The sequence below is a fragment of the Curcuma longa genome, chromosome 11, assembly GCF_044706935.1.
Source record: "Curcuma longa cultivar G26 ecotype Majalengka, Jawa Barat chromosome 11, ITB_CL_G26_1.1, whole genome shotgun sequence".
Classification (NCBI taxonomy): domain Eukaryota; kingdom Viridiplantae; phylum Streptophyta; class Magnoliopsida; order Zingiberales; family Zingiberaceae; genus Curcuma; species Curcuma longa.
This window is the reverse complement of record NC_133871.1, coordinates 18850100-18870035: the sequence shown is the minus strand read 5'-3', so window position 1 is coordinate 18870035 and position 19936 is coordinate 18850100. Positions and strand designations below refer to the sequence as shown.

General features: G+C 40.1%; 3 protein-coding genes and 2 pseudogenes across 3 annotated transcripts; 4 read left to right on the top strand and 1 right to left on the bottom strand.

Moving 5' to 3' along the window:
* Positions 1 to 258: 258 nt before the first annotated feature.
* LOC141841917 (zeatin O-glucosyltransferase-like) lies at positions 259 to 1712 on the top strand. Its single transcript, XM_074730116.1, has one exon. The coding sequence runs from the start codon at positions 259 to 261 to the stop codon at positions 1615 to 1617; it is 1359 nt and encodes a 452-aa protein (XP_074586217.1). The 3' UTR covers positions 1618 to 1712.
* A 5403-nt stretch (positions 1713 to 7115) lies between these two features.
* Positions 7116 to 8537, bottom strand: LOC141837816 (UDP-glycosyltransferase 92A1-like). The gene has a single exon (XM_074725188.1). The coding sequence runs from the start codon at positions 8535 to 8537 to the stop codon at positions 7116 to 7118; it is 1422 nt and encodes a 473-aa protein (XP_074581289.1).
* A 2127-nt stretch (positions 8538 to 10664) lies between these two features.
* Positions 10665 to 12442, top strand: LOC141837276 (putative folate-biopterin transporter 9, chloroplastic; annotated as a pseudogene).
* Positions 12443 to 12900: 458 nt separating this feature from the next.
* On the top strand, positions 12901 to 13591 carry LOC141841591 (uncharacterized). The gene is made up of 2 exons (XM_074729768.1): positions 12901 to 13085; positions 13230 to 13591. The coding sequence occupies exons 1-2, from the start codon at positions 12982 to 12984 to the stop codon at positions 13447 to 13449; spliced, it is 324 nt and encodes a 107-aa protein (XP_074585869.1). The 5' UTR covers positions 12901 to 12981; the 3' UTR covers positions 13450 to 13591.
* A 102-nt stretch (positions 13592 to 13693) lies between these two features.
* LOC141837275 (plasmodesmata-located protein 2-like) lies at positions 13694 to 15818 on the top strand (annotated as a pseudogene).
* Positions 15819 to 19936: the final 4118 nt, after the last annotated feature.

The following is a 19936-nucleotide window of genomic DNA, read 5'->3' as shown; positions in this document are numbered from 1 at the left end:
CCCTTTGAAAAGTCTCGCTCTTCAAATTCTTTCTTAATTAGTTTAATTTAATTTAATTTTATTTAATTGTCTTCCCAACGGCTTGCTAAAACTAGACAATTAAAGAGATGACAGAACAACTTGGGATGAAGACAGACGCGAAGAGAATTACGCCAATGTGCGACATGCTCTCGAGCTCATCTAAACTTGCACTTCTTCGTCTATTTAAACAAGTGATATCACTTCATCAGCGTACGGAATTTGTTTTTTACTCTTTTCATGGGGGTCGACGATGTGGCCGTGGTTATGGTACCGCTACCGGCGCAGGGACACCTCAACCAGTTCCTCCACCTTTCCCGCGTCCTCGCCGCCCGCGGGCTTGCCGTCCACTACGTCGGCTCCGCCACTCATAATCGCCAGGTCCGTGACCGCTCCGAGAACAGCGGCGGCATCTACTTCCATGACCTCCCGCTGCCTCACTTCTCCTCCCCTGCCCCGACGCCCGACGCCGCCGTCAACTTCCCGAGCCATCTTCAGCCCGCCTTCGACGCCGTTCTCCACATTTTCACCCCTCTCGCTGACTTTCTCCGGTCTCTCGCCTCCGCCTCCCGCCGCGTCGTTCTCATCCATGACTCGTCCATGATGTTCACGGCCGGCACGGCCGCCTCCCTCCCCAACGTCGAGAGCATCTGCTTCCACACTGTCTCCGCTTTCTCCAGCTTCTTGTACCGCTGGGAGGGGCGGGGCCGGCCGCCGGTGTCGGTGATCGAACATATGAAGCTTCCCCGAGTGTCTAACGAAGGCTGCATAACAGAGGAATTCAAGTACTTCGTTCACAGCCAATGGAACATGACGGCCACCGACGAAGGTCTGCTCTTGAACACGTGCCGGGTGATCGAGGACCCGTTCATCGACCTGATGGCGCGCGAAACCGGGTGGGAAGGCAAGAAGACCTTCTCCATCGGGCCTCTGCACTACTTCGCGGCGAGACAAAAGATGGGGGTTCGGCACGAGTGCGTGGAATGGCTAGATCAGCAACCGCCAGGTTCCGTCCTCTACGTGTCGTTCGGCACCACGTCAACCTTCTCGTACGAGCAGGTGGCGGAGATAGCTGCAGGGTTGGAGGCCAGCGGGCGGAGGTTCCTCTGGGTGCTGCGGAATGCCGACCGGTGCGACATTTTTGGGGAGGGCGAGCAGAGGGAGTGGCTTCCGCCAGAGTTCTACGCGCGGATGGAGGAGCGGGGGAGGGTGGTGAGGGGGTGGGTGCCTCAGGTCGATATCCTATCACATCCGGCAACGGGAGGGTTCGTGAGCCACTGCGGGTGGAACTCCTGCATCGAAAGCTTCGGCGCCGGCGTGCCGATCCTGGCTTGGCCGATGCACTCCGACCAACCGCGCAACGCGGTGCTGGTGACGCACGTGCTGCGGGTGGGTTTCCAGGGGCGCGAGTGGGAGAGACGGACGGAGGTCGTACCGGCGGAGGCAGTAAGGCAGGCCGTGGAGCGGCTGATGGGCGAAGAGGGGGAGGAGGTGCGGCGTCGGGCAAGGAAGTTGGGGGCGGAGGTGAGGCGGGCCACGGCTGAGGGTGGCAGCTCTTCGGCAGATCTGGACGCTTTCGTGGCGCATGTAGTCAGATGAAGGTTTGCATGGCGAGGCTGACGTGGCGCCGAAATTTATTACCAGAAATTGCGCTTCATTTTATTAATAAAGCTCGAAACCATTTAGAAATTAAATAATCAAAACATATTTTATTATTTAAAAATAATAAATTAATATTTCAAAATCAAGCAGTTGGGTCGATCCAACAAGAGCATGCGTTCCGTGTTGTTTAGGAGGAAAATTTTATATTATCATCTAAACAAAAAAATAATCACATTTATGATTAAAAATTGAAACATATATCAGGTATGTCTAATTTGATTCTCCACTGTATCGTCCAACAAAAACAATATATATGCGTTTAATGTTATGGAACGAAATGACAACGACCCAAGCCTTTAGTAACAGAGATATGTTATGCACAGTGCATCGTGGCCGCTCGATGGAGCGCCATGGAACTTTGTGGCCGCCTGATTGAGTGTCACAACCTCCTGATCAAGTGCCGGCCGCCGGAGCTTTGCCAATGACAGTCACAAAGCTCGCAGAGGGATCGGATCAAGATTTTAAAATTCGACCAATGTCTTTTCTCATCTAAATTCACTACTTAAACATGGACTGAGAAAACTATTAATCTGTTTGTGATTGTGGCCTTAGAAGGCCTACTCTCATATGCCCATAAGGAATGTCAAAGGCCATGGCTCAACCCAATCCAACCCATGGGGTTATAAATTAAGCTGGCAATTGCTTTGAGATATCCTTTAGACAAGGAAAGATCACTACAAAAGTTTGTTTTGGGGTGGGAAGTGGTGGACACAAAAGACAGTGTTAGAGATTTAAAAAAAAAAAAGGAGAAGAAGAAGGCATATTTAGTTCAAAGGATGAATTAATGAGTGAACCATTGAGCATGGATGCATGAATTAATATTTAATCAACATTAATTATTGTAATAAAAACTACTTTGAGAAAACATCCACATTGAAGACTACTTAGTGGAGAAAATAAGTGACACAAACGTCACTTGCAATTCTAAGATCACTAAGATTTAACATACATAGAAAGAACATGTTTTTGCGAGGAGAAAGGAAATGTCATGCCTTTGTTGTGTCTTGAGGTCTTATTAGCCATCATATGTGCTTTACTCTTTGGCCTTTTTTAATAAAATGACACTCTTAACTCTCATATCTTTATCATGTTTTCATAAAGCTCACAGATGGATCATTAATTGGAACCTTTGATAAATTTGTTATGAAAGAGTCCCTAAAAGTCCACAAGGACCCCTCATTCAAAAACATTGCCTTGTCAATCCAAACATTCAAAAACATTGCCATATCCACACCAAGCATAATACCCCACAATTCAAATCAAAAATAGAGCAAGCAAACTATTTTGCCATACATCAGCTCCAACAGATGTTTTATCTGAAACCTAAGAAGTATCTCATCAAGCGATTATTATATCGGTTGGATAGTCGAGAAAAACTAGCTATACATATAATAGAAAAGTTGAATTTATTATCTTTTTCTTTCTTTATCTTTTTCCTTTTGGGTGAAAATGCATTAGCTTTTGAATCTCTCTGTATGGCCATAATTGGACCAAACATAAGAAGAAGCCATTCCTGCATTCGAATGCATACAAATAGAGATGCATGCCATTTTGCTGATGATGTGAAGTAAGGTTCAGGTCATATCGTTAATTTGGAGGAAACAAGATAAAGCTCAAGGTACGTGAGGATCCACATCAGTAGGCATCAATATGCTTTTACGTAGTTGTCACTAGCTAGAAGAAGAGAGAGAGAGAGAGAGAGAGAGAGAGAGAGAGCAATAATGCATGCGAGTGCAGTGAATTGGTTTCATATGTACTAATTGCATGTGAGCTAGCACTTGAAGGAGAAAAGGCCGATATTGATCTAAGGCAGGATATATAGGAACACGTAGAGTCAAATCATGCACCTTATTATTATTGTTATTATATTTTCTTTCTACAAGTTTTTACAAATCAAGCATATATCTTACATTAGTAAGTAGAAATTAAACTGGAGATCCATACATATTGTATTCATCGATATTGTACTTTGGGTATAGCTTGATTGTCTTGATAGGATTTTAACTTGTAAATAGAGTTTAATTTGTTATTTAGACCCGTCCTAAAGGGTGTGTCTTTGTCAATGTTCTAGTTCTTATGCCAGTTACAAAGCTAATTAATTAAAATGGTATCTAAATGTGTCAATTGACTATCCAAAAGTTTTGAGCTCGGTCAACATATTTTTGCTTTTGTTCCAAAGTGTGCGTGACCAAGTTAACCAATTAAATATTGAGGTCTTCAATGATCATATTTTAGGGCAACCTTTAAAGACAATGCTGAATATGCTGCCGGTTTCTTTAACATGCAACACGAAAGAAAGTAAAAGTAAAAATCTCATTAGATTTTTTGTCTATACGATGAAGGAAAAGGATTTACTCATCTATAATTATTGTAAATCATTTTGAGAGTGTGTTTAACCTTAAAAATTATTAAGGAGTAAGAGATTGTATTATAATGTTCACTAGAAGATCTCTATTGGAGTTGGATGATCGAGCTCTCTAGGAAGATCAAAGAAAGGTCTTGATGAATCACAGAGTCTATTACTCACTCCATCAAATAATTTTCATTAACGAAATCATGAAAATCCATCGAAAAAATTAAAAATATGTATGCCCGATGGAATATTTGTTGCTATCTGCTCCAATAATGAATCATTGGTTTAACTGAATAACTAAAAAATAGATAGACTTTTCTATTCGTCTTAGGTTAGAGGATCTTCTCAATTGAAGGATCTTCCATATGAATAATTCATATTCTGATTGATAAAGTCGAACTCTAATTGTTTTATTTTGAAACAAAAATATCTATGGAGGTCAGTTCATCCTATTCAAAAATTCACAGTCAAGAGATATTGAATTTTCTTTAGATAGACCTTGAAAGGAGAAGGAAAGTTGGAATGCTAACAAACGTTTGTCTATTCTTTAATTCACACAACTCAATCCATTTTGGAAACGTCTAGTGCCAAAGTCAATGGATGTGCAAGTCGTCAATCCTTAAAATGGACTATGTAATATACTTTATTTGTTGGATTATGGGTATTGATGGATATTTTACTGGAGGTTTTTATCAATTTACTCTTTGTGTGATTCCTCTTAAATCATATACTCAAGGGGTGCAGGGCAGACAATTTCTAAATAGACTTCTCATTTATTAGATGGAGAAGATAGTCAAAATTTCATGATCCCCTATCGAACATATTTCAACATCTCTTACTCGGATTGTCACACCTCATACGAACTAGGTTTGCTGCGACGCTAGCTTCGCTCACTGCGCGTGAACTATAACAATGTTAGCTCAAAATATAAAATAAAATTAAATAACCTGACTACATGCATACCTCTGAAATAACTCCACTAGTATTGTGTATATATCTCAACAATTAAACCTGAGAGTCAAAGAAAAAGGAAGCCTGAGCACAATGCAAAGTGGAAATAAATGAGATGTGCATGAAAATATAATCAAAAAGGGCAACCACATAATTTATAATTTATGTTTCCTTGACATTAGTCTTTTATTATCTTTTTAATTATATTAATCAATTCTCCTTAATTTTTAATTTTTCAACATTACTCACATTATAGTTTTATTTTATATCCAACAGTACTCAACATAACATATTGAGTGAGTGAACAACATGTAATATCCTTAATAAGAATGTATTGTATAAGTAAAGGTGAACGATCTACATTCCACATAATATGAACACATCATGTATAAATAAAAATATGAAGGTGAGCGACCTACAACCGACCCGAGAAAGATGTATCGTATATGAGAGTGAACTCTACAATCCACTCGTAACGAAATGCATCGTATATATGCACATATACATACATAGATCGAGTGAACGACCTGCAATCCATCCAAAAGAGATGTATCATACCTCCATGGGGTGAATAAGCCACAATCTATCCAATACGAAATACATCATCTGAATACAGATATACAAACACACATATATATATATAGGGTGAATGACCTGCAATCCACTCGAAAAGTACCTCACATAAAAATAAGATGAACGACCTGTAATCCACCCCGTGAGATGCCTCATATAAAAATAAGACGGACGACTTAGAATTCACCCTGTGAGGAAAAATCATCTCAATTTAGCCAAAGCTTATGAACACAGTGAAAAAAATTAATATTCAAAAGTCTTCTTTGTACATGGAATCAACCGTTCTATATTACAAGTAATCATGCAAACTCTTAAAAAGTAAAACCGAAACTCAAGATTATAAGTAATCACACAATTTGGAGCCGAAGCTCTATAATATAAGTACAATATTTATTATTTTAACAATTTAATATTAATGATAATGCGTCTCTCTCAAAATTACAAATGAGAATTTTAAAATTTTCAATAATATAACATGGATCGTGGGGATTGCCAAAATACTTTGTATTGACAAATCAATATATCAATATTAATTAGATTCTAAATCTGTTATTGAATTACTCATTGAATAAACATTCTCAATATGATGCTGAAGAGGACTCGAACCTCCATGCTAGTATGAGATTTTGTGTTTGTCCATCATTTCACCATCAAGGCATCTTGAAAGTGAATCATATTCCATGAATATGATATCTATCTAATGTGATATATGGAATATAAGATAAAGATGGAATATTGAAGTATTTTTATCGATCGGTCATGTCATATAAGCCCGACTATTCAAATTATGACAAAATATACTTTCTATTGGAAGTGACTAGTTGTTGTCCTAACAAAAAAGATCTGTGAAGTAAATTCATAAAAACATCAAGATCCTCGCCAACACAAGACAAGATACCATCCACATCTTCCTCTTGCTTATTGGGCAATAAACCCCTAAACTCTTTTGATGATGAATTGCAAAGATATTAAAAGGTGAGAATTGCAAAGATAAAGTTGAAGCACAAGAAGACAAAGAAAAACAAAAGGAAAAAAGCTAATCCTAAATTATTTGAACACTCTAATTATTTAGAAAAAATAGTTCATTTAGTTCTTTAAAATTCACAATTTGTATGAAAATAAATTATAAGACGGGATGTAAGGGAAAAACAAATCCTAACCTTGATATCCTTCTAAGAAATTAAACCTACTTTAGCGACATGAAGTAGAAATTAAAGGAAAAGCAATCAAAGATGATAATATAATATTAGATCGATGTTGATCTACTACTAAAATTTACATCGCAAATCGAATAGAAGGATAATAAATTGTTCTTGTATTTAACAGATACTTATAATCTAAGATTTAAACTAAATTTTGTTGCAACTTGGAATCCCCTCAAAATGGTTAGAGGTCGAACCATGAAGATATAATGGAAACTCTATATATCGTCCATGATAGTCAATGCAGATAATTTTATGACTAATAAAAAATAATACAAGAGGGACGCGATTTAATTTATTATAGGATTGGAATTCTGAGTGATAATTTGCAAACACGATAGTCAACTATTAAAAAGTCAACGTCCACGGCTGGCCAACCTCATGAACTCATCCAACGCACGCAGCGACTCGCCGATGCCATCACCGCCGCTATTCCCCTCCGCTACGGCCGCCGCAAGTGCTGCCGCGATCTCCTTGCTCCTGCGCCTCACCTCTCTGCCCCGTTCCCCGTCGCCCATCACTTCCTCCAGCACCTCCGCTGTCTTCGCTCCCGCCGCGGTTGCCGCCCCTGCCCTCAGCACTTCCACGACGAGTTTCTCGTTGCAGAACTGCTCAGCTCCTATCGGCCGGAACACCACGGGAACCCCGAACCCGAGGCTCTCCAGAGTCGAGTTCCAGCCTCCATGGCTTACGAACGCTCCCACAGCTGGGTTCCCCAGGATCGCCGTCTGCGGGACCCACCCGCGCACCACCATCCCAATCCCCTGTCTCATTGCCGCTGGTGGCGGCGCTTGGTTCGCCGCTGGTGCAGCCCAAAGGAACGGCCTAGCCTGCCTTTCCAACGCCGCGGCCAACTCAGCCGCCTCCTCCGGTGGCAGCCAGTTCTGCGATCCGAACGATACGTACACCACAGACCGGGGAGCCTGGCGCTCAAGCCACGCGAGGCACTCCGCAGCGATGCCTCCGTCGTCCACGACCTTGCCTAGACCCCGGGCGGCGGCGAACAGAGGACCCACAGCGAAGACCGGTTTCCCCATCGACTTGGCCCACAAGTCGAGGAAGGGCTTCTCGATGGCCTCCGCAGTGTTCCACAGAAAGGCGCGAGAATGGCGGTAGCACTCGTCCTGACGGCGCATGAACCGGCAGTTGGGGTGGTCTGGCATCGACTCAGCGGAGCGCATGTTGGGAGCCAACTGGCAGCGGCGCACAGTGACGCCGGGCACGCCTGGGACAGCGATCTCGTCGTCGTCGCCGTCGCGGCCATCAGCGTGGGGGAGGTTGATCCATATGGAATTATAGATGGACATGGCGTATGGACCGGAGGTGTAGAAGGTGGCATGGAAGACACCGAGCTCCTCTGCAATGAGGGCAGTCCAGGCGAGAAACATGTCGGTGATTAGGCAGAGCAGGGGAGAGTCGGAGGCGAGGAGGGTGGCGAGGTAGTCGCGGAAGGGGGTTGGGAGGGAGTCCTGGACGGCGTGGTTGAAGCGGGTGACGAGATGCTGAGGGAGGGCGAAGGTGGTGTCTGCGTCAGGGGGGAGGCCGTGGTCGGTGGGGCGGAAGGGGAGGCCGACGAGGCGGATGCTGGGGGGGAGGTGGTGGCGGGAGAGATGGGGTAAGTTGCCGCTGGTGGTGAGGAGGATGAAGGAAAAGGAAGGATATCGTGTGGAGAGAAGGCGAGCGAGGTCGAGGAAAGGATTCATATGACCATGCGCCATGAATGGGAACAACACAACGACACCAGCACCAGCACCAGCAGAGTCCTTGCTCGAAGCCATCTCTGTTATTTCTAATGAAGAACACGAAGTAATGGGTGCACACACGTAGATATTTATAGATATCTCACATGCATGGCTTAGCTAGCTAATTACCTTGGGTGATGGCTGAATTCATCTTCTTTCGTCGTCGTCGTCTTTCTTCTTCTTCTTCTTCTTCTTCTTTTTTGCATGCCTTTTTTTCCTTAAGCTCAAGTGACCAAACTGTTAACAACTAATCAACAAATAGGATGTTCTTCACTCAGAGCTCACTAATGAAAATTCAATTAATTTAAAGACAACTAAATTCCTTTTATATATTAATTTGATTCCATAATAAATAATAAAAATAGAAATAAATAAAATATAACAATTTAATTAAAAATTATAAATAATTCTTTAATTATAAATCATAATTAATAAATAACAATCAAATTAAAATTTTAATTATTACAATCACTTTATTATTTAATATTAATTCTTTAATTTCTTTCCTTTTATTGTTGAATCACTCATTTAGAATTATTTTTCGTATATATTGTTGTTTATTATGATAACTTATTTTTCTCTCTCACAAAGTATTATTCTCCAAAGCTATAATGCGGGAGATGAGTATTTTTCTCTCTCAGTATTATTCTCCAAATCGGGAGATGAGTCTTAGTCAAGTCCGTTGTGTTGCACATTAGCGTGAGATGGCGGCATATATCGTCTTTAATTGAATCAAGTTCTCTAGTTGTTGTTTCATGTCTTTTAAAAGCTCAGGAGAGAGCTGCATGCATGCAAGCTAAGTCCATCTTCAGTGATCCGAGATTCATTATTTTTTAAACGCAATTTGCAACAAATTAAATCAATAAACAAAAAAGAAGGTTCAAATGCCCCTCGATATGTGTGGAAGATGTTGGTCGTTCTCTCTACGTATTGTTATTGTCAAATGTGGGCATGGAAATTAAAGAATGCAACATACAATATTAAATCCAATGGTTTGATCTTAGATTTTTCTCATTTTCATAGGGCTGTTAGTCAAGAAAGTCAATTTCTTTGTCATTACGTGACCTTCACGTTACGTGACCTTTACGGGCGCAGTTGGATACGTGACCTTTACTATAACAATTAAAATAATGAACATTATTAATTAGATTTTTGTATTTATTAGAGGCTTACGCATTCATCTCTTCTCGTTGGATGGATAAATATTATATTAGAATCGAGATAGAGGCTTTCACGGAATGCTTAATCTCTTCAACCTTCTTGCAGACATTTTCGATTAAGATTAAAGTGAGGTAAATAATTTTTTTTTAAAGTTTAGGTCTCAAAATATTAATAAAGTGGATTAGGATTTCTCTAGAATAATCTAATTTGGGTTACATCATATTATAAATTATATAAATTTACTCAACTATTCAATTATGCTCATGCATGTTTAATTAATTGTTTTATCCACATAGTATATTATATTACTGGTTTGTAAAGTACAGTGGGATATATATATATATTTTTTTTCTTTACAATCCTTTTCATCTCTATCTGTGATTCTTCTCCATTTGCGACATATTAATTTTGAATACTATGTTAGTATTTCTTTATAAAATAACCAGCTAGTTTAATTTCTTTTGACCGGCCGTCAAAATTACGAGCTAGCGTCTAGTTTATCCTGATGGAGAAATTTGGGTGCTCTGAGACTAACAGTTCCAATGATGCCTATGTGATTATTGAGGCTAGCTACATGGGATATGTAAGTATGAGGACTCAGACTCATATCCTTTAACATTTTGTCGACCATACTAGCTGGCAATGTAAATTTTTAACAGTTTTAGGTCTTTCACCCTTATTTGTTGGGATATGGCAACTTCTTCCCTTGATTAATTCCAACCATTACCGGTCACAAATTAGGCCATGGTTCCCCCCTCTCAAGGACTCTCTTAATTCGCACCAGCCATTCTTCCTCCACCCTCCGCCTCTCCTCTTCAGCAAGAAGAAGAAAAATTGCTCATTCCAACAAACGGTTCCATAAAATATATGCCAACGGTAAACTCCTCACTCAAGGAGGATGCTGCTGCTGCTTCTCCTCCTCCTTCAGTCACCCAGGAGAGTAGAGGAGAAGGCAGCAGGGAGTATGGTGTTGACTATGCTACTGGGGCTATATGGGTTTAATTTGGCTACTGGGTCCAGAGTTTCAGGTGCTTCCCATGGCTGATGGCTGGCCCTTAACTTTCAGCTGGGTGACTGCTCTCCACCTCAGCCCTGCCACGCTAGCTGCAGCTGGTTCAAAACTTTGGCAACCTCCCCAGCCTCTGCTGGGTGTCATCTCTGATGCCTGTCTACAATGGGGACGCCCATCGGCTCCCCTACATCTCCATTGGAGGTCAGCTAGCTCTTCCTCTCTTTTCTCATATCAAGTGAAAATTCTTCATGCTTTTTTGCTTCTTCTTCCAGTTGGAAATGCAGCATGCATGTTTTAATTAATATAAGGATTAATGTGTACTTCATGTTTCTGTAGAACAATAACTGTTGTAGCGTGCCTTCTCACAGATGAAATTGCTCGCCGTCGGAGGAACAATCACGGCGGTCGGAAAGCTCCTCAAAGTCCACAAACCAAATCCACGATTTGGTGTTCTCCTCTTCTCCGGCAACATCTTTCAATAGCTTTGCTTCGCTCTGGACGTCAGCGATAAAAAAAACCGCTCCAGCCAAGGGGCATAGCCCCCTTTTATGCTTTGTCCACGCATGCACCACGAAGTGCATCGTGGGCAGCATGGGCAGTTTCATAACTGCCTACAGTTTCTGCAGTCATTTTACAGTTTGTGTCATGGGGAACACTTGCCTGGATTCCAATCGCAGGAGAAACCTTTCCAACTCAAATTGCTTGCATTTTACTCAGCGACCTCGGCGCGTCTTTCGCGGAAGTTGCTAACGATGCCGTAGTTGCTGAACTCGGCAGAACACGCAAATCAGCTCAGCTTCAGTCCTATGCATTCATAGCTTTAGCGGCCGGAGCAATGTCGGGCAATCTCTCAGGTGGATTCATCTTGCTCAGAACTCAGGAGCCGAAGATCTTGTTTCTCATATTCGCTATCCTGCTATCTGTTCAGCTCGCAATTTCCTTGTCTGCGAAAGAGACACCACTCTGTATTCCCAAAAGTTCGGAACGCCAGCCAGTTCGCACGCAGTTCCTTGCTGGAAAACCTTGGCAAACAATTCACCGATATTGTGACGGCGATCAACGAGGAAACCATTGTTCATCCTCTTTGGTGGGTTGTAGCTTCAGTTGCCGTTGTGCCTGCCCATTCTTTCAGGCTCTATGTTCTGCTTCCAAATGAAGTATCTGAATATCAATCCTTCTGTCATCAGCCTGTCAAAAGTCATTGGTCATCTGGTGGTTCTCTCAATCTCGATAACCTTGTCCTATGAACGCTGCCTGAAGAGAATGCCAATGAGGAGGCTTGTGTTTGGAGTGCAGATGCTGTATGCGCTTTCTCTGTTATCAGACCTGGTTCTTGTAAAGCAATGGAACACTAAGCTGGGAATATCAAATGAGGTGTGGGTGCTGCATGCTTGTCTGCACTAGCGGAGGCTATTGCGCAGTTCAAGATTCTACCTTTCTCGTTTCTCTTCTCACGGTTGTGTCCGTCGGGTTGCGAAGGCTCCCTTTTGTCGTTCTTTGCTTCAGCGATGTGTGCTTGTCATCGATATATACTGATTGGATTTTCAGGCGTTGGGCTTGCTTCAGCGTTTCTTGATCATCAGGTTTGCCTGTTGGAATCCTGGAGCAGTTCATTGCAGCTCGGGTTCCTCTTGGTTGGATCTCCTTCACAAGAAATCTAGAGGACACGAGGATGGGCAAAATTAAAGGAGGTGACAAGCTTGAAGAAGCTATTAAAAATATCTCTGACGAACATGATGCAATGCATGAACACAGCATTTATTTTTAAAATGAAATGTCATGTGTTATCGCTCAAAAGTCTTCGCTGGGATATCTGTGCGCCTTGTTGAATGCAATGCATGCGTGAGAGATTTGTTTAGATTACGTATCCACTGACAAATCAAAATATATTTGAAGGATAGCATATCACTTGATGCTAATGTTTGAATCAATGTTAGAGGCTTCTAAACTTTTCCTAGGGTTAATTTATTGTTGGTGAAAATGATGAGCTAATCTGCGTTTAGGCTTTTGCTTTCGTTGGAAAAACTTAATAGAGATGCTCAAAAATGTAATGAAGATATCAAATGCTTCAGTACACCAATCCATTTTACCAAATATCAATAAAATATCAAAGGTCAAACTAAACCACAATTCCCTATTCTCACCTCTCATATAAATATCTACCTGCATTATTTATTGACCCCGTTGCCCACATCTCTTTCCCACATTTATTTTACACAACTCCACAACACACAGACCGTCCTCATCCCTCCCTCTCCAGAAATTGTTCCATCCTCCTCCTCCTCCTCCTCTTCTTCTTCTTCTTCCATGGCCTCCTCCTCCTCCTCTTCCTCCTCCGCCGCAGGGATCACCGTAGAAAGAAACATCCCAGAGTCGCGTGTCAAAGAACTCGGTATTAAGGCATGGCCCAAGTAAAGCTCTTTTCTTAGTTCTTGCCTCAAATAAAAATTATTTACGTAGCCGATCTCCAGTAGTTTGAGTAAATACAGCTTGACGATGATTATACTCCCAACTCAGCTTTTAGGATTAACGACGAAGTGTTTCAAATGGACTAGGTGGAGTTGTCCTCCGGGGAAGTTCCCCCTCAAGTATGAGGCCGAGGAGACGTGCTACCTCCTCAAGGGCCGGGTGAAGGCCTACGTCAAGGGCTCCTCGCCGGAAACCTCCGCCGTCGAGTTCGGCGCCGGCGATCTCGTCGTTTTATCCAAGGGCCTCAGCTGCACCTGGGACGTCGCCGTCTCCGTCGATAAGCACTACAAATTCGATTCATCTTGATTGATCTTCACGATATATGTTTTGTATCATTTAATCTGAATTTTCATATCTTAATTATGTGGAGTACGTAATTTACGGTCGATTAGCTAATCAACTAGCTAGTGCATGTTTAATTATTAGTAAATTATTTATTCTAGTCAAATCGGAGCGATGTCAGTCAGAGTGGGCCCTCCCAATTCAAAGTCATTTTATTGAGGCCTTTGAATGAGATTTTAAATGCGATGCTTTGACCACATGCAACACGATGGCCGGCCGTGCATTGCATGACTGCCGTCTACGTGTATCGAATCGCGTAAGTTATTAAAATGTGTGTGATGTTTATATATTCAAATATTTGATCAATTATTCATTTCGTGTGTGATTCGATGCATGTGGACAATTGGGTAATTTTGCAGAGAATTTTAAACGTGGGAGTTAAGTTTGGTGTCACAATCGACCAATTAGTTTGTTTATAAAATTATATGAAAAATAAAACGTGAAGCACTCCTGCACTAGTAGCTAGATGTGGACTGCAAGGAAGAGCACCATGTACTTTTTTTAAAATTTCTTATGTAGCATTATTTAATTCTAACCGTAAGCGTTTTTTACTTGGTTAAATAAATGTTAATAATTTCCTATATATAATTTTTACATGTCTTTATTTAATTTTCAAAATTTTATGTACAGCTGAATGAACTAGCAATCATAGCAAATTCAAGGCCCAGCAGCAAGAGACCAATACACATATTTGCTTTTATAGAATTCATGTAGAAATATCAAGTTTATATATGTAACATCAAATTAAAAGTAAAGAAATTTTGTACCATGGCAGTTCTTATCCTAAGTTTATGACTTGGGGGCACTTGATTGCCACGACACTTACTATGATAATTAAAATATTGTTCTTGTGACTCTGTTTTGATATTAGCATTCTATTTCCTCCAGCTTTTACTTGCTGACTGAGTGCTTGAATTTTTGTTTACAAGAATTTTTCACTTTTTAGCTTAATTCTCTTCTCTTTTCTTCCAATTCCAAACCCTAAACGTTCGTCATTAGATAATAAGATTATATTTGACTGGGCCTGCGCCGCTTCTGGCCTACCAAAGATACCGCAGAGAGAGAGAGAGAGAGAGAGAGAGAGAGAGAGGAGTTTTTTAATCTTCCAGCCCCATTCCTACTGCTAATTCTTGAAGTAATCTGGCGTGCGTTGACGCCACGGGCGGCCGCCGGCGACCTTTGTAACCTGGTCTATAAAGGCTGCGCAAATCAAAGCTTCTCCGGCTGCGGCGCTGCTTACGGGCAGGCATTTGCTGCCTTGTTGACCTCACTCACTATTCAGGCCATCTCTTCCAAGTTCTACAAGACCACCGCCTCCTCTCCTACGGCGGCCAGTCCCTGTTCGGCCTCTTCCAGTGCCAGGGCGATCTCTCCAACTCCGACTGCTCTGCCTGCGTCGACCGGCCCCTCCCTATGTGGTCCTCGCTCTGCAGGGCCTCCGCCGCCGCGCGCGTCCAGCTCGCGGGGTGCTACAACCTTTACCAGGTTTCTGGCTTCCCCCCAGGTCTCCGGTAGCCAGATGCTGTACAAGACCTGCGGCTCCAGAAGCCGTGGCGGCGATTTTGAGGTCAAGCGGGATACTGCCTTCAGCCAGCTCCAGAGCGGCGTCGCCGGCGCGTGTGGATTCTACGCCACCAGCTACGGGTCCGTTTACGCCATTGCGCACTGCGAGAGCGACCTGTCCTCCGGCAACCGAGGAGATTGCGTCGTCCAGGCCTTCCAGAAGTCCGAGGTCGAGTTCGGCGGCTCCTCGTCCGGCCAGGCCTACCTAGACAAGTGCTACATTAGCTACAGTTAGTACGCCAATGGCGTCAGCACCGCCGGGAGACCGGCGGAGGTAATACTATTTAAAACACTAAAAATCCTATCTTTGGTTCCTTCAATCTCGCCAAAACTCGTAAAAAGAGATCAAGATTACAAATTTTGGGTCTCCTCTTCGATTCTCGTTGTCAGAATAACTCACATCTCCATCTCATTATGGATCTAAAGCTTCATTCTTCGTTTTCTCCAGTTCTGATCTGAAGAGACTTTCCGTTCCCCTAAAACGTATAGAAAGATTTAATCTTTTAACTTTTTTCTATTATCTAAAACCACATTCTATCTGGTTGCTTTCCAAATTGTAATCGCGTGCACAATGGTGAGCAGGGCAAACTGGGAAGACAGTAACCATAGTTGTGGGAGTAGCAGCAGGGGTGGCCTTCCTAATCATCTGCTTATTGTTTGCATGAAGTGTGATGAAAAATGACGAAGGTGAGCAACACTCGCCATCACCATCCATGCTCTGTCGGTGCGATCGATTTGAATGCTCAAATTTAATGTCAAACCTCCATTAATTGCAGAGTTTTGAAGGTTGGTGGGCGACAGAGAGAGAGAGGGGGAGAGGGAGAGAGAGGGACAAGCTTGAGAGGAGTTCTGTTCTAAATTGTCCTTTAACGTATAACATGCAGTGGGGAATTTGGCAGTTTACTTGGGAGCATATGGTTGCCATTACGGTTTTATTATTGTTTTATATTTATCATACTATTTATTATTATTATTATTCAAAAAGTCAAAAATAAAAATTTTAAAAATAATAAAAATTAAATTTGGAACGAAAGATGAAGTATTAAACGATGTCAGATAAATCTAAAAGTGAATATATATGAATTTTATCTAACACCAGATAAAGATATCTAAAAGAACTTTGATTAATAACTGATTATGTCTCGTTTTAATATCCATCCAGTGATCCGCCTGCTTGCATGTCATTCCCGCGCGTCCCTGCTGTGTTTCTGTGCATGGTCACTTTTTCTTTTCAGCTTCGACCAAGTTGTAGCATATATATGAGGTAAGGAAATTGGTCTCCTTCTCTAATTATAATATATTAATTAATATCCATCCCATATAATCCTACTACTTTCAAGAATGAGTTATTTCTCAAAAGGCAATTACAGCTGGTGGTAATGGGATTCTCAAAGTGATACTAGTTAATTAGGTTGATTATATATTTATGTCTTGACTTTGTTATGAAGCTACATTAATTTTTTAATGTAATTAATTACTTCAGCATCAAAGAGTACTATATATGGAAGTGAATTTACTCTATGAAAGATTACTGTTGCCGTGACTTAATTATGTGCTTGCAAAGCGAGTAGGGGAAATTTAAATTTGGATAATTAGGATGCTAGCTGCATCTTGTAGTTTGAATAACATTGCAGAATCTAGAGAAGATTATCAACGAGCAGCCAACTTGTTTTGGATCCCAAATTAACAAACAAAATTAATTAGGACAAGCTAAGATGCAAGCATGCAGATACAAAGAATTAATCACCATGTCTTTGTTCACCCACACATGTATACATGCAAGAAGGTACGTATTTGATCAGTTGGGCGTTCCGTAAACCATATATATGAAGACGACCCTAGCTAGCTAGCTACAAAGTAGAAATATTCAGAATGAGTTCTTCGTCAATCTTTCCTAGCTAGCTAGCTAGCTGATCGATCGGTTGGGAAACGTAATCTTATTCCTTCAGCTCCATGTATATATATATGATTTCCACAGATAGAAGACATTGTGAGGACAATTAATTGGCCTCGTTAATTGTCTTTCAACCAATCCAGTAAAACGAGGTTTTAGTGTGAAAAGAGATCCTTAGACTTAGCAATCACTCGAAGAAAAATGTTGCTAATTCTTCCCGTGCCGTCGTGAAGATGACTGACAGCATCTAATTGTAAAATTGTGAGCTTGAACAAACTTAAATTTCATGGGAACTGATTGAGTTTGTTTTGAGTCAAACTGATCAGTGGCCAAAGTCAATCGCCGTAGCATGCACGGAACAACTGGATAGTCCAATCGGTCAGATGAATGGGACTGCAACCAACGATATGATGGTCCCGATGCATTAAATTAGTTATCATATCACAAAGAAAAAGAAACGACCATAGAATATAAACTATTTTATATTACGATATTTTGTCTCAAATACTCTCCATCCTCCCGATTGGCTTATCTTACTAAGGAATCTTACTTCCTGTGTGTGCATGATATGATGTAGGAGCATTTGAAAATTTTATTTTATTTTTTAAATTATTATTATTTTATAATTTGAATTTTGAATTTTAAATTCTTTTTAAAATTTAAATTTATTAAGATTTTTTCTTTAAGTTAATTTTTTTTCTGTTAAATTTTTTCCTATTTTATCTTGGGGTTTTGAATTTATATAAATGTTTGCTTAGTTGATGTTTGAGAAGTTTTTTTATTTAATAATGTTTTTGATAATATCATTTATTTTTTATAATTTTTTAGTATTTTTTCAACTCGATAGATTTTAGAAGATTGATTTTTGACGTTCGCAATTAATCAACGGAATCAATACAATTTACAAGATAATCGCTATCCTATCTGACGTCAATTGGTAATAGAGTTTTTAGATTCCATGGATGGTCGTTGTGGTCGTAATCAAGGTTGTAAGAAACATGTTCTGATTGAAGAAGTCTTACACCATGATCGTAACACCCAAGATAATATACTTAAAGATCTACATAAATAAATGGTAAAATTATCTCAATATTTAACGATGCGAGATCTTAAAAGTCATAAATTCTCTCATCTTAATTTGGATTCTATTTTTCTAAAACTCTATCACAATCACGAGAATCATAGTCAAGATGAACTGTATACATATATCAAGTTTTCAGTTGATGTTTTAAGTTTTCTGCTACTCTACAGATCGAGAAATTTTTTATTTGACTATATGAGGAGGAAGGCTTTTTTATTTATAAGGAAGATTGGACCACAAAATTAAAATAGTTGATGATTTAAAAGAAATTGTTGATGATTTGATTATGAGCAGGCAAATTGCAAGGACTGACATTGAACCTGGAAGTTTCTATTTTTTTTCCTTATGGGATCTGAATTGGAGACATCTAAATCTATAGAAGTTATTTCCTCTCCTCAACAAAAGAAAGTTAATGATGTAGCAGCAGTCCCCGGGGTAATAGTGTAACGGTAGGATATCCAGGTTATGACCCAGACATTTGCGGTTCGATCCCCAATTACGACGTATTTACAGGAATTTTCCTCCAAATGAGGATCGCAATCAAAGGATGTTGGGCATCTGGGTTGGCCGCTGTGTGCGCTTCCCGATTTACCCTGGTGACCGGTGAAAAATTTTCATAGGACCGGATCGGTCACTCCCAAGAATTGAGGATTTATCATCAATTTTTTTAATGATGTAGCAGCAGATATTCTTAGAAAATAGATTGAACGGGAATTTTTTGTAAGACTAAAAATCTTATCTCATGACGAAGAAGATGTGTATATGATTATCCAAAAATATCTTGCAGAGAGTAAGTAATGTATTAAAAAAAAAAAAGTTGCGCATGACTCCATTGGGCTCCACGTGAGCTGTGTTACGTTCACATAGGTGCGACCGACACTGTCACACATTGAGATGAGATATTAAGACGGCGAACATATTGTTAGATGTAAATTGGGTCGTCAAAGTTTCATATTTCGGACTTTCAAAAATTGGCCTGGCAATGGACGACATTCATGTCAGCAGTAATGAAAGAAAACGCTAGTATTGAGTTAATAACAGAAGATTTTTTTTAGGTTATCATCTGATACTACTTCAAATTGGAAGACGAGTTCGGTGCAAGTACTCGGAGCGACTGACTGATGTAGGTTTATCTTTTTTAGAATTATTTTTTCTCTTCTATATTTTTGAATTTTGAATTCATTTATAATTTTTATGATTTTGAATCTGTTATAATTTTTTTATTAAAATTTCTTTATTATTTTTTGCATCTTAGAGTTTTGAACCGTGTAAGTTTAATTGATATTTAAAAAGTTGTTGATTTAATAATAATTTCAATAATACTATTAATTTTCCTATTTTTTATATTTTTAAATTCATATATTTTAAAAAATTAATTTTTGATATTCGTAATCTATCAACCGAATCAATATAACTGGTAAAGGAATAGTTATCTCGTTCGGCGTCAACGCATGCGTATAGAGTTTCATATTATCAGTTATTATCAAGGACTTTCGGCGAATGAAGGAAAAAAGAATTCCACAATGGCAACTTTCTTTGGCTTTATCCTTTAGAAGACTTTTCAGCTAATGAAACAAAAAGAAGACGCTTATCATTTTCTTAACAAGAAGATTCTTTTTACGACAAAAAGACTATTTTTTTTTCTAGAAAGTATGTCCGACATAATTAATCAAAGTTTTTTTTTTATGTATTTGTCTCTTTTTTTATATTGACAAATTGTAAACTTGTCTTTGATTATTAGTCTTTGATTGTCTTTAATTCTGGAAAATTTTGAGGTGGAGCTCAACTACTGTTTGAAAGTAGTCAAATCTTTTTTTTCCGCATTTTAGTCGACCAAAATTATTTTTCACTGAATTCACCATTCATTAAGCAATCCGAAGATTGAAAATTTTAAAACAGAAATTAGAGTTCTC

What these genes read in the sequence shown, in the direction of transcription:
- LOC141841917 (XM_074730116.1), top strand. Translation starts at nt 259, where the DNA reads ATGGGGGTCGACGATGTGGCCGTGGTTATGGTACCGCTACCGGCGCAG.
- LOC141837816 (XM_074725188.1), bottom strand. Translation starts at nt 8,537, where the DNA reads ATGGCTTCGAGCAAGGACTCTGCTGGTGCTGGTGCTGGTGTCGTTGTG.
- LOC141841591 (XM_074729768.1), top strand. Translation starts at nt 12,982, where the DNA reads ATGGCCTCCTCCTCCTCCTCTTCCTCCTCCGCCGCAGGGATCACCGTA. An exon ending in GGTATTAAGGCATGGCCCAA is followed by an intron (nt 13,086 to 13,229) that starts GTAAAGCTCTTT and finishes CAAATGGACTAG; the next exon opens with GTGGAGTTGTCCTCCGGGGA.